General features: G+C 36.6%; 1 protein-coding gene across 3 annotated transcripts in view; it reads left to right on the forward strand.

The window, feature by feature from the left end:
• Nucleotides 1–12,842, forward strand: part of ARMC2 (armadillo repeat containing 2) — a 66,464-nt gene that overhangs the window by 37,971 nt on the left and 15,651 nt on the right. For all 3 annotated transcript variants that reach the window (XM_049818126.1, XM_049818127.1, XM_049818128.1), the window contains 2 exons: nucleotides 1,921–2,066; nucleotides 4,310–4,409. In XM_049818126.1, the coding sequence (XP_049674083.1) occupies nucleotides 1,921–2,066; nucleotides 4,310–4,409 (246 nt within the window). The remainder of the gene's footprint in view (nucleotides 1–1,920; nucleotides 2,067–4,309; nucleotides 4,410–12,842) is intronic.

Here is a 12,842-nt window from a genome sequence, read left to right on the forward strand (position 1 = left end):
TATTAACTTATGTATTTCATTGTCTCGCACATTTAAGTGTATACGTTTTTTTTGCATTGCTTTTCCTTTCCAAACTGTCTTTGTGTGAGGTTGCCTCTTGATAGAATTTACCACTGTGGGATTTTGAACCATCTAACTGTCTCAAAATTTTACTCTTTTTTGGAGACCTCTGCACCACTATCTATTGATAAAGATTATTATTTTTTTAATCATCTAGTATGTAAGTCTCTTTACTGTAGTGAAAACCCTGGTCTGGGTTTGAACAACACTTTTAATATGTGGTTTATCCTTCATTTCCTTTATGTGAAGTTTAGTTAGAGCTCAACAAATATCATCCTAGGCTAACTGTGAACATCTTGTATGTAAGTGCTGAATAGTCTTCTGTGTCTATTCCATTTGGCAGGAATTTTTCCACCAAAACTTTTGAACAAGTGAAAGTATTTGATCAGAGTATTTTTATTTTAAAATATTTCTTCAGTATTGTGTTGATTTTTGAAGCATCATGACTTGTGAAAGAATGCATATCTGGAAGTGTATTTTTTGCAGTTGTTTACTTAAAATAACAAAAAACTCCAGGTGTTGTCTTAAATTATAAGCAATATGAAGCAAATGGTAACAAACACGCTCAGTTTCTGTTTATTCTGAATATAGTATACATTTCATATTTAGGGCTGAAGTTAAATCCATTCACATATCACATTCACATTATCACATAATTTTTTTCCCTCTGTAGCTTGCTTCTCCATTTTGACACATTGTTCCTTCTCCTGTTGTTCCATTACGGGCCATCTTGTGGTAACTGAAGACATGTACACTTTTGGCAAATTTGTTGAAGTAGGACAGTGAATTTGAAAGCTGCTGGAGAATGGACAGAGTAGTGCATAGAATCCTATGAGCAAAAGCTCCTCAAACTTAACCTGGTCTTTGTCAGATTTTTCCTTTAAAATTAGCAATTACATATCACTGGACAAGAAGTCCAATTCAGTGATAAAATACTTAATATCTAGAGGTTTTTGTGATTACAAACAATTTGAACAAATTTAAAACCAAATTGAAGTTAAATACTTTATTCATACAATAAGGAAAATTTGAAGAATTCCCATATTCACATTAGATTAAATGACTTCACATTAATTTTATAGTAAATTCTGGTTTAGATCAAAAGTTAACTTACATGTCATTGCCTGTCTGACCTTGACATTTGAATACCCTTACCTTGGAAGAGAACCAGAAAATTTCAAAATATGCAGTAGCTGATTCATTTTGTGTATCTGTAAGTGATAGATATTTTATGCTTAAAACTCCTTGAAATAGAACAGTAACTTCTGAAAATATTTTGGTTTCTCCAAAAGAAACTTGAGGACTTAAGCTTTTCATTTTTGTATTGTTTGAATAGTGGATTTCTCTTGATCTTGATTAACTTTTAAATTTTTTTAAATCAAATAATTTTATTGTCTTTTAAAATCAATTCATCTTAGTTTGCAACTATCAAAATCAAAATATATATCGGTATGAATTTGCAAGACTTAAATGTAACTTTGCAAAATCAGACATTATGCAAAAAATCACTTCAACTGTCCACAGCATTTCACCTAATTTCCAATTGGTCTATATTTGCATACACGCATGCAAGATTTTAAAACATATGAAAGGTCATGTTTCCCTCAAAGGAGGAGGTTACGTGCAGGCACAGACCAGCATCAATCTTTCATTTTCAAACAATTATTCCAATATACACCATTTTATTACACATTTCCTGTTATAATTTATTGGTAGATACATACCTGCAGAATGCTAACAGGGCGTTCAGACTACCTTAGACATTATAAATGAGATCTGAGCTTTATTAAATTTTCAGAACAGTGTGGATTCTGTTGTAAACGGCTGTGATTAATAAATCTTTAAATATTCTATATGCAGCTGACAGCTACTTTGCGAAACTTGGCTGACTTACCTCCGGCAAGACGCCAGCTCCTTTGCAGTGGTGCAGTCTCTGAGCTCTGTGCGGCGCTAGAGCAACGTGTGGATGATAAGGATGTATGCGTCTATATTGTCAGGATATTCAGGTATGTACAGGGGACAGTGCTATTTCTGCATGTAGTCAAGTCAGTGTTGCTGCTTCGAGTGACCTCAAAGGGGGCAGGATCAAGCACAAGAATGAGAAGATTTACACTGTTGGTTTTTTTCCTAAAAGCGCTGTGTAGTTTTTAATGATTTTTTATGATAATTGTGTCTTTATTAATACTGATAGAATTGTTTAATTGTAGCCATACAAGTTGGATTCATTGTCCCTGTGAAAAGTGTTTTGTTGTATTGTGTTACTCTTCGATCCCACAGATTCTGACTGAGATTTTTAAAGTACTATTTCTTATATTTTAAAGCTGTGTAAATTAAGTATTTATTAATCCTATTTTAGGACGTTTTAAAAAAATTGAGAGAAATTACACAAGCTTAAGTTCTATCTGGGACTGCGTATTGTGAAATAAAATACAAAAGAGAAAACATGATCAGTGTTCAGTGTTTTGAGCTGGCACAGAGTGTTTGAGGAGATTAATCTGTGGGATCAGGGCTTGAGTGTGCAGATGAAAATGCTGAAAGAATCTCAGTTTTATGAGCAGCTCAGTGGCTATTTCCCAAGATGTGCTTTTTAGAGGCAGATCAGTATGAATGAATCACCCCAAAAGATCCTTTTGTAGTCTGAATGGTTTCTTAGTCAAAAATCTTCCAGTTACCAAGCACCAGCTTGCAATATCCAATGCTAAACAGACTTGCAAACCATTTAAGGATTTTGAAGAAGTTGTGAAATTAACTGTTGGTAATTTCGGGAGGAGTTGGGTTATAGGCACAATTTATGAATGCCGTTCTGGAGGAAGTCTTTGCCATTGCTGCTTTGTTATTGCATTGAGTCATGTTGCCTGTGGCTTCATGTTCATTGAGATTCTGCTATGGACTTCTCTTCCTGTTCAGCCCCTCCAAATTATCCATCACATCCTCCCTGCTAGGTGAGATTGGGTTGTGCTTTGAAGAGCAGCCGCATAAGGGACTGTCATTCCTTCCTCTTGACAGCTAAAAACAGGCAAATCTGGTCCTTTGCTGTTTGTGCTACCTGTAAAGCATGTGAATTGCTTCCCCAATTCCATGCCACCTTGTCCACATCTGTGTCTCTAATTTTGTTCCTAAAAATAAGTTGAGTTCTAGCTATGATTACAGCACTTCAAGTATATTTACCTCTTCTAAGGAGAGAGCATTTCTTTTACTTGGAAAATGCCATGAAAAGTGGGGTAATGCAATGGGTTTGTAATTAAATGTAATCGATACTTACACTGTAATTCTGACAAGGACATTTACTTGATCTAGAATTCAATATGGAGCAAAAGTAATTTGTCTTATTTAAAGTTTCCTACTGCTTCAATTTTTTTTCTTAAGTTTAGTGAACTGCATGCTCCGATGATACAAATTAGCCATAAAATCAATTTAATTAGCTCCCTGGAAATTGCAGTCACAAAAAAAAGAAAACCCATTACAGTATGCAGTACAGAGCACAGATCTGAATTTTATTTTGTCTTCTAGTAATATAGAATGGTTATTCTTTTCTCTCAGTCTGTAACTTTAGGCAGCTTCTTTGTAAAGAATATTTTCAATCTAGATTATTAATTTCTCTAAGTCTAAGTCTTGCTGTAATTGGTTGTAATCGAACATCAACACAGATATTTGCTGGTTTTGACTACATGGGAAGTAAGAGGTTATCCTAGTTTGTTCTGTTATTGCAGTATTTCTGGTGTGACCAAAGCACATCCAGTTCTTTATTTTTGTAATGGTCAAGGTGAGGAACAGCTATTACAGAACATACAGAGGTAAAATCGTGACTGCAAGAAGGCAGTTTATCCATATTGGCTGGTGAGAAATGTGTTCTGTTAGTGCTGTCACAGGGATCTACTAGAGGTGCATTAGGAAGGGAGCCTTTATTTCCTCTCCTCTCTGACTGCCCATGTCATTGTGCAATTACAGTTCTTCCATTTAATGCTAAGAAGCGCTAGTGTTAGCATACTGTGGCCATATGGCAAGCAGGTTGGGAAGCTCCTTATGTTCGCTTCGTCCTGTAATTCACTGTGGCAAGGATAGCTAGATTTCTGTTGTGCTCCTGTGTAACTGCGTATGCCTCTACTAGAAGTCAGAGTATTGGCATTCATTTAATTTTTTGGAAAATACAGTCCTAAGAGTCAGAAGCAGAGTGATTTTTTTTAAAAAAATCTTTTGTGGGAAAAAAAGTGCTTTCATTCATTTCTATTTTATTTTTATACCTTTGTAGCAAACTTTCTTTCTACAATGACTTCTGTGCAGCTTTAGCAGACTGCTCCAGATGTTACATCTTATTTTTAGCCCTACTAAACAAATACCAGAAGAAGCAGGTCAGTTTTTTCATCTCTTGATTTTTATATATTAATCCTCTGATGTGTCTGTGTATTATTGTGTATAAGCACGTTTTCAGTGACCTACTTTTATGCATTTACCAAATAAAAATTTTAAATCATTGACAGCATTTCTAAGTAATAAAAAATTGAAATAATTTAGATGAAAAATTCAAAGCAATATAGGGGACAGATAGTTGATTAACTTGTCTGTCCTTTACATGTGTAGAAACAGTCCTTTGAGTACTTAATTATTTTTCTTACTTTTAAAAAATACTTTTTAAAGCAAATAGTTTATTTGAATATTTAATAGTGTGAAATTGTTGGGATTTCTCCTGCCCTTCTCCCTTGCAAAAGACATGTGATTTTTCCAGAGTTAAGCAGTTCGAAAGCAGAGGGAAATTTGTTCCTTGATAACTGCATAAGGTATCAGGATATATTTCTCCTCTACCAAGAAAACCATATGCCTACAATACCTCATGTGGAACATTCATCTAGAAAGAAATGTGTAGAGTTTGTCAAAATGCCTCATATTATGAAGTAAAATTATAAGAGTATACCTGCTACCAACTTCATTAGAAATTCAAGGGTCAGGTGTTGCTGTATTGTCCTGCTGTATCACAGTGATCTTTCCTGTGTTTACTGGAGCACCAGGCTCTGGGAGTTTGGTGCAGGATCATAGTTTTCAAGATTGCCAGGTTGGTAAAAGTGGAGTGCCCTATGTATGGCAAATTACTAAGCTCTGTTGCCAGGTAAGATTTAAGAAGTAAATAATTTTTATGTAAAGCATAGATGTTCAAAGGTGGAACAAGGTTTCAAAACATAGAACATTAAATCACATTAAGATCATTCTTAAAAGTAAGGAATTTTCTTGGCTGCTCCAGCATCTAAACTAGTTTGAGGACACTTAGGTGTCCTATACAATTTACCCCAGACTTAGTAATTCCTGGAGAATTGTTGGAAGGAGGTCTTTTGTGCTGCTACTGTTAAAGGCAGTTAATGAAGATAATCACATCAGCTACACTGAAGGATCTATTCTTTCTCTTGCCAAATACAAAAATAATTTCTCCCTGTCCTGTTTACCTGCATCCCTGTTTTCTGTGATAGTACACATGGAAGATGAACAAAGATTAAGTTGTTTCTCTTCTTCTAAATGTCTGTTGATTAACATTTCTGCAGCATATCTGAATATTTCTATGTTCAGGCTGCTCTTGCATTGTATAGTCTTCAAAGACACTGTAGTAAAATGCTACGTAAATGCTATGTAAATAATAGAAGAAATATCAAAGGCACAATATTTTACTAGATTTATAGTTATTTTTCCTTGTGAGCACTGTATTAAAAACTCAACAAATGATGGGACTGGGAATAAGGAGCTTAAATTGAGTAACATCTTCCTCTCAATCTTCATCTGTAATTTTAAGGGGAACTTTTCTAGGCTCCTGAGATAATAGCTTTGTGTCATAATGAATTGTAGGCTCATATATAAATTCAAATTGTTTGTTGTCAAGTAGTGTTCAGAATTTAGCTTCTCATTTGCCTATTTTATTAAGTGGTCCTAAAATACATCTTTCTTCACTAGATTAGCATTGCTTTTTGTGTTAAATTGTCAGTTGTTTTATGAAAATACAAATTAGTAAAGAAATAGCTTGTGTATTAAAAAAACTTAGTTATTATGTTGTGATGATTATATTGCAGTGTCTTCAGACTAATTATTTCTTACTGCATTTTTGAAACAAGCATGCAACTGTCAGTTGTCAGCTGAGTAAAGCCCTGCAGAAACAAGAAGAGGGACATAGATAATGTAATATACCACTTTTTCTGTAGTGTATAATAAACACTTGAGCTGTGAGGAGTGCAAATGTTTTTCCTGAGGTGTAGTTGGCACTGCTAATCTTTCTTTCAGAATGCTGACAGCTAGTGAGTTATAGTGTGAGTTGGTATGTGTTGAAAAGAAAACAAGTAACAGCAGTGTGAGTAAAATTGTCTGCTGTGGGAAGAAGCAGAGAGGAGGATAAATCAGTAATATTAACTCAAAGCATTAAAAATCCTCAGGACTGAGAACTGGTATGTTAAGAAAAGAAGTGTGTGTGTGTGTGTGTTTTCTGAATTTTCAGGTTGCAAAGTTCATGGGATCATGTCTTTTTTTACTGGCGATCATGGAAGCTAGAAACATACTGGAGAAAAAAATAAAACCAGCTTTCAGACTTTCTCAAGTGCTTTCATAACTGTTACTTTAAAAATAAGCATTAAATATTGTGAAAATAAAAACGTGAGCCCTGGAAATAGGATTAATGACTTGCTGCCACACCACACACTGAATTCATAGCTGCCACCCAAATAATCTCTGTTCTTCTCACCACACTGCAGTTTCAGCTCTTTTCTTTTTTTTTCTCAGCTTGTTTTCTCTCTTGCGTAAAAGAGTCAGAAGGAATGGGAGAGTAGTAATTTAACTCTGTGAGAAAGACTTTTGGGGAAATTGAGTTGGCAAGACTTGCTAAATTCCATGTGTCATAGTCTTAGGTAAGGAGAGGAGTACAGAAGATTGGAAAAGCTGGATCTGCAAGCTAGGACTGGGGAATTCAGCAGTGCTCTTCTACACATCATGTTCTGTTGGACTTCACTTGTGGTTGGTTTTGGAGCTTACTTATGCGGAGTAACAAAAAAAATCCTTGGTGCCTGCCACATGCCATGAAAGCTGTCAGAAGTGTTCTTGCAGAGCCTCTTATCTTGCAGGATGAGATTTGCATGCTTCTGTTTCTAGTCAGCATTGTAGACTTTTGCCCATCTCCAGAAATCTTTTAATGAGATGCTGTTCCCCTTTCCCAGATCATTATAATCTCTAAGCTTTTCAGATAAGGTATATGAAGGATGACTTTTTCAGGCTGTGGTTAATGTCACAAGTCATGAGGAGGCCATGCCTTTGGAACAGTGAGAATGCCTAAATAGGGCAGTGGCTTCTGTCAGTAAATCAGGCACTACCTGAGCTTAGATGGCCTTTTGGGGCCCTGCCAGCTTCTGTGAAATCTTTTATCGGTGTACAGTTAGGAGTCTATTTTCAATCCTAAGTGCACAAACACAGGTTGTGATGCTAAAATTGGCATAGAAGAAATCTTGTGACCATTGTGTAGGAAAGTCCCTTTATACTTAAGTGTAGCCTACTTTTTTGATCAGGAGATATTTATTAAGTATCTGACATCACTGGATGCAGCAATTAGCTATTCAGCAAAAGAATAATCATATTGGGTCACATGAAAGGTTCATCCAGCCTACTATCCATACTTGGCAGCAGTAAAAATCAGATGCCTAGAGAACAGTAAAAACAGAGCAAGCATATATGATACTTCCAGTATATACTTACCAAACCTCCAGCTCTTTTCAGCTTGGAGACTTCCTCAGCCAGCTGTGGTTCTCTGTGTATGAGATAAACCTTAGGTGACTTCTTTTCCCTGAAATTCTATAGTCTCCCCTCTATCCCATACAAATTTATAATATATTAAACATCCATTGGCAAGGAGTTGCCATAGCAACTACCCACTGCACAAATAATTCCGTTTGCTTGTTTTGAATTTGGCCTTTACTATCTTTATTTTATACCCCCTGGTTCTTGTATTGAAAAGTCAGTGAATATTTAATCTAATCATTCATTTCACACCCTGCCTGACTTACTAGATCTTTATTGTACCCTCTTCGAGTTACCTCTTCTCCAGGCTGAAGAGTCTTTGCTTCCTTAGTCCTTTCTGATACAGAGAGTCCTTTCTGATTCCGTACTATTGTGCATCCATGTTGCTTTTCTCAGAACTTTTTACAGTCCTGATTCCTGTATCTTTTTTTTTTGAGATGAGGAAACTAGAACATGGCAGTTAAGATGTGGCCATATCATAGATTTGCATGACTGTGTAAGTTTATTTCCCAGTAATTCCCAATATTTTATTTGCTTTCTTGACCTCCTGTGAGTGTTAAACCCCGATGAGGAATCTGTCACTAACCCCAAGATTGCTCTCCAGGTGGTTATGGTTGGTTCAAAGGCTGAAATTTTATACATGAAGGTATGTCTGCTCTGTGTTTTTCCACACACATAATTTAAATGCACATAAACATGAAATTTCATCTGCCATTTTATTACTGGTTGACTACAAATCCTTTTTCTGCTGTTCAGTCAGCCTTCATCTTTGCAACTTTGAATATCTTAGTGTCATCAGCAAACTTTCCCATATCACTGCTGTCACCTGCTTCTCCGTGTTGTTTATGGACAAATTGAACACAACAGTTCCTAGCGCAGAACCCTGTGGAATTCCACCGGTCATCTTCCACCATTGCAGTAACTGCTAATTTACTCTGTTTTCCATCCTCTAATCGTTTATCTGTACCAGGACATGCTGCCTTACAGCATGGCTGCTTAGTTTCTCTAGGATTTTGGTGAGTGACTTTGTCAAAAGTCTCCTGGAAAGCCACATGGGTGATATCAGATGGGTTGTCTTTATGAATGTTTGTTGGTCCCTTCAAAGAACTCAAGAACTGGGTAAGTCAGAACGTGGGAGTCTTAAAGCTGATTGTGTTTATTTGACTGTCCACTAATTTTAGTGTCTTTTTTACGGTCTCTTCTAATTTATCTGCTACAGACACCAGACTTGAATCTCACTTGGATCCTTTTCACATTTGTTACCCTTCCAGTCTTTAGGCATCAAGCCAGTTTTGAGAAGTTGCACATCACTGTTAGTAATTAAGCTATTTAATTCATTAGTACTTTTAGAACTGTTGGGTGATATCCAGTCCTGGTGATTTGTTACTGTTTGTTTTGTAAGTTTGTTCCTTAAAATTGTTTGCGATCACTTCAGTTTTGGACAGATCCTCTGATGGGTCTTTCCCAGAGAAGGCTGTAGCATTGAGATCTCCCCATTTGCTTTCACAGTGGACATGAATCAATGCAAAGAACTCATTTAGCTTCTCTGCAATGACATTTTCTTCTCTGAATGTTCGGTTTTATCCTGATCATCAATTAGTTCTGCAGACTCTGGCAAACTTCCTGGTCCTGATATGTTTGAAAATATTTGTTACTGGTTTTTGCATCTCTTGCATCAGCTAGTAGAACTGTACTAATTTACAATTATAAATTGCATGCTGCTTTACCTGTTTGATTTAACAATCCGATTGTCAGAAACAATTTATGAAATGAAGAATAGAGTGAAGTTGCCTTGTCATCCTCTCTAAGAAGATGTCTGCATTTATCAGGTTCACTGTGCCTGGATCAGCCCAGCTTTCTTCCCAAATGCATCTACCAGGTAGCAGGTCCTAAATCAGTTTATAGTCTTCTGTGAGCAAGTAGGCTTCTGCTTGTGAGACGTCTTGTCTTCCTTCAAGAAAAAGGCTCATTTCAGGGCTGTTGAATGTCTGTTTTGCTCTTAGGATTGCTGCAGTGGGGAAGGTTGTCACAGATGGGGCCTGTAAATGCAGAGAATTTCTCCACTTTGTTTCTGGCTTTATTTATTAGGCAAAGGCTTATCTGCATGCAGTGACTGGCCTTCCTGGCTGTTTTTTGGCTGGCTTATGGAGAATTCTGTGATGAGCTCCCAGGAACCCACTATCTGTCTGTTTCAGTCAGTCATATAACATAAGTCATGTAATACCCCAAAGCAATCACAGGCTCTTAACAATAGATGCAGCTATATTTGTTTCAGATATATGTGTTTGCCTCTTAAATGCTCTGAGAGTATTATTGGTACTCTGCTCAGTGGCATCATAGCTTTATGAGATACCAAAGATTTTTTTTATTTTTATTGGCGGGTGGTGGTGGTGTGTTTCTGTATCCATAGCTTGCCTCTTAAGAAACGGTCATCAGTGCTGACGTAAGTGTTCTTTGTGTTTCAGTTACTCACTTTTCCCCTCTGTGCTATCCCTTATTTGGGTTGAGGACAGCTGTTTGTGCGACAGTGTGATACATCATGTCACAGAACTGTCCCAGCTTCCAATAACCTTAAAACTGAAAAAAAGAACCCCAGTGTTTCCTGGGTTATCACCTGCATTGCTTTCCAGTCTAGTTTGTTGAACAGCCACTCAAATAGTTCCTTGTTCACAAATACTGAGGAAACAATATGGGAGAGGAACCAAAATGTGAATGGAAAGGAGAGTGGGTGCTGCTTATGCCACCACTTCTGCTGAAAAGCTTGTCAAGTTAACCCTATGAAGAACTTAACATTAGATAATGTGGGTCTTTTCTCCTACATTTACAAATACATATTTTCAGTTGTATTCCTCGTCCCTCTGGCCTGACATTATAATAGTGCCTTGGAAAATTTAAAAAAGCTGTGAGAGGAATATAGTAATTGACTACTAAAGAACAAAAATACAAGATTTTTCTCCTGTGTTTTGTGTGTGCACATGCACTTTCATAACTGATCATTCATTCTCTCTGAATTAACTTTTTTTTCAAGAAGGAAGTATCCATTTTAGGATAAATATTCTGACAACTCTGAAGGAATTTCCCTGCTGATAAATCTGAATAACCACAGTAGGTCACCCTTTCCATACAGTATGATTTCTGGCAGTATGCTGGGCTGATAGTGTATTTGCATCTTCCTAATACTTTGGTTGTGATTTTTGTTTTTGTCTGAAAGAAAAGGCAAAAGTGGCAAGGAGAGTGCAGAATATGTGATATGTACTCTGAATATAAAATCGTCAGGAACGTAGAGCTCAAAGTTTATAGTCAGCCAGTCTTCACTGGCATATATCATATAGAAACCTGCTGTTCTGGTGTATCAAAAGATACAAGAGAATGAATGTAATTACTAGATAGGTAAACATTAGAATATGAGATAAGAATAATGAGAAGGTATTACTGCTTGCTGTGACAGACACTGTCACTAAAATACTTTGCCTTAGTTTTTGGTATTAATTTCTACAAAAGATGCTGAAAGCTGGGGAACAGATCTGAAAAGAGCTAAAAGAATGCTTAGAGTTAAAAAACCCCTCAAGATTAAGCAAATTAATTTATCGGTGACAAAGGTCAAACCATCAGCAAGTTGCCTGTTAATAGAATCTGTACAAGGAAGAAATTTCTGTTAGTAGAACATCCTTTAATATAGGAAAAAAGAGATAATAAGAAATAGTGGCTGAAGCTGTACAAATTTAATAAGTAATAAGAATAAAGATTTTAACCAGGGATCAGTAATCATTGGAGCAATACTGTGGGGGATATGGTTTTCAACTCTTTCAGTTCGTGACTTCTGAAATGTTTTTTGTTAGAGGGCGTACACTGCTTTTTATCAAATGTTGTTCTGGTGACAATGGGCTTGCTTTTCTTTGTTACCTTTCCCAGATCTCCAGATGTCCACAAACAAACCTAAGGACACAAGTTCTTCATTGCTAAAAATCACCAAGTGCAAATGGACCCTTTTCTGAAAAGTTTACCTAAACAGATCAGATATTTGGGTGTAGAAATTATTGGGTAGGGTCCTGTGGCATGTGATACATAGAAATAGAACTACATTCTTCTAATGGCCTCTCCTCCTCAGCTGCATTCATATTTACAAGGGAAGGAGGTTCCCTCTTTACTGACAAAGTACTCCCTGCTATCACTGTGGCAAAGCTTCTCTTGGCTCCTTTTTTCAGGTCCCTCAGTCAAGAACTTCTTCATTTGCTTTTGATGCTTTCCGGGTATTCTACCCTCCTCCCCCTCCTCCTTTTTTCTTCTTTAAATCAAGTTTCATTTTGAGTCAGTTGCTCTTTCTGGGTTTGACCAGGAATTTTCACAGCCAGAATGTCACTTCAAGATGAATCCTTACTGTGTTTGGAAGAGATTAGCTCCAGGATGGCATAACTATTGTTCTTTTGTGTATAAGTAGACCATCATACCCTGAAAAGAAAACTCTCAAATTTTCTTTCCAAGGTACATAATAAAGCAGAAATACAAATTTGGAAATTAAGTGTAAATTAGATTTGAATGAGAAGCAGTTCATACTGCTGGACAGGTGGTAGAATTTTGGCTACCTCCATTGAAGTTTGGGGAACATAGAAAGCACATTTCATTTACAGCTAGAGAGTCAATAGGAACTCATGTGCTGGCATCTGAATTTTTGTTTCATACTACCCCTCTCCTTCTGAGGGTCCAGACACCAAATAGACTAACAGCAGGCACTTGGCCAATGAGTACAAACTCTCATGTGGACTCCCCTCCCTTATTTATCTCATTTTAGTTAGAAATTACTGACCTATTTGGCTTTCCTTTTCTACTGTACTATTTGTTCCTCTCTTCATCATGCTTTACACTGGAAGGCAGGTAGACTTTAATTGCTGTCAAGTTCTGTGACTCAGCAAGTACATTGGGTACCTTTGCTACTGGGGCAGTGCTAGGAATAAATTTTTAGAAGTAGATAAGCAAAGAAATCTTTCAGATCAGTGATCAAATGTGTATGTTCCAGTTGTCAGAAAAATAAG

The sequence above is a fragment of the Accipiter gentilis genome, chromosome 15, assembly GCF_929443795.1.
Source record: "Accipiter gentilis chromosome 15, bAccGen1.1, whole genome shotgun sequence".
Classification (NCBI taxonomy): Eukaryota; Metazoa; Chordata; class Aves; order Accipitriformes; family Accipitridae; genus Astur; species Astur gentilis.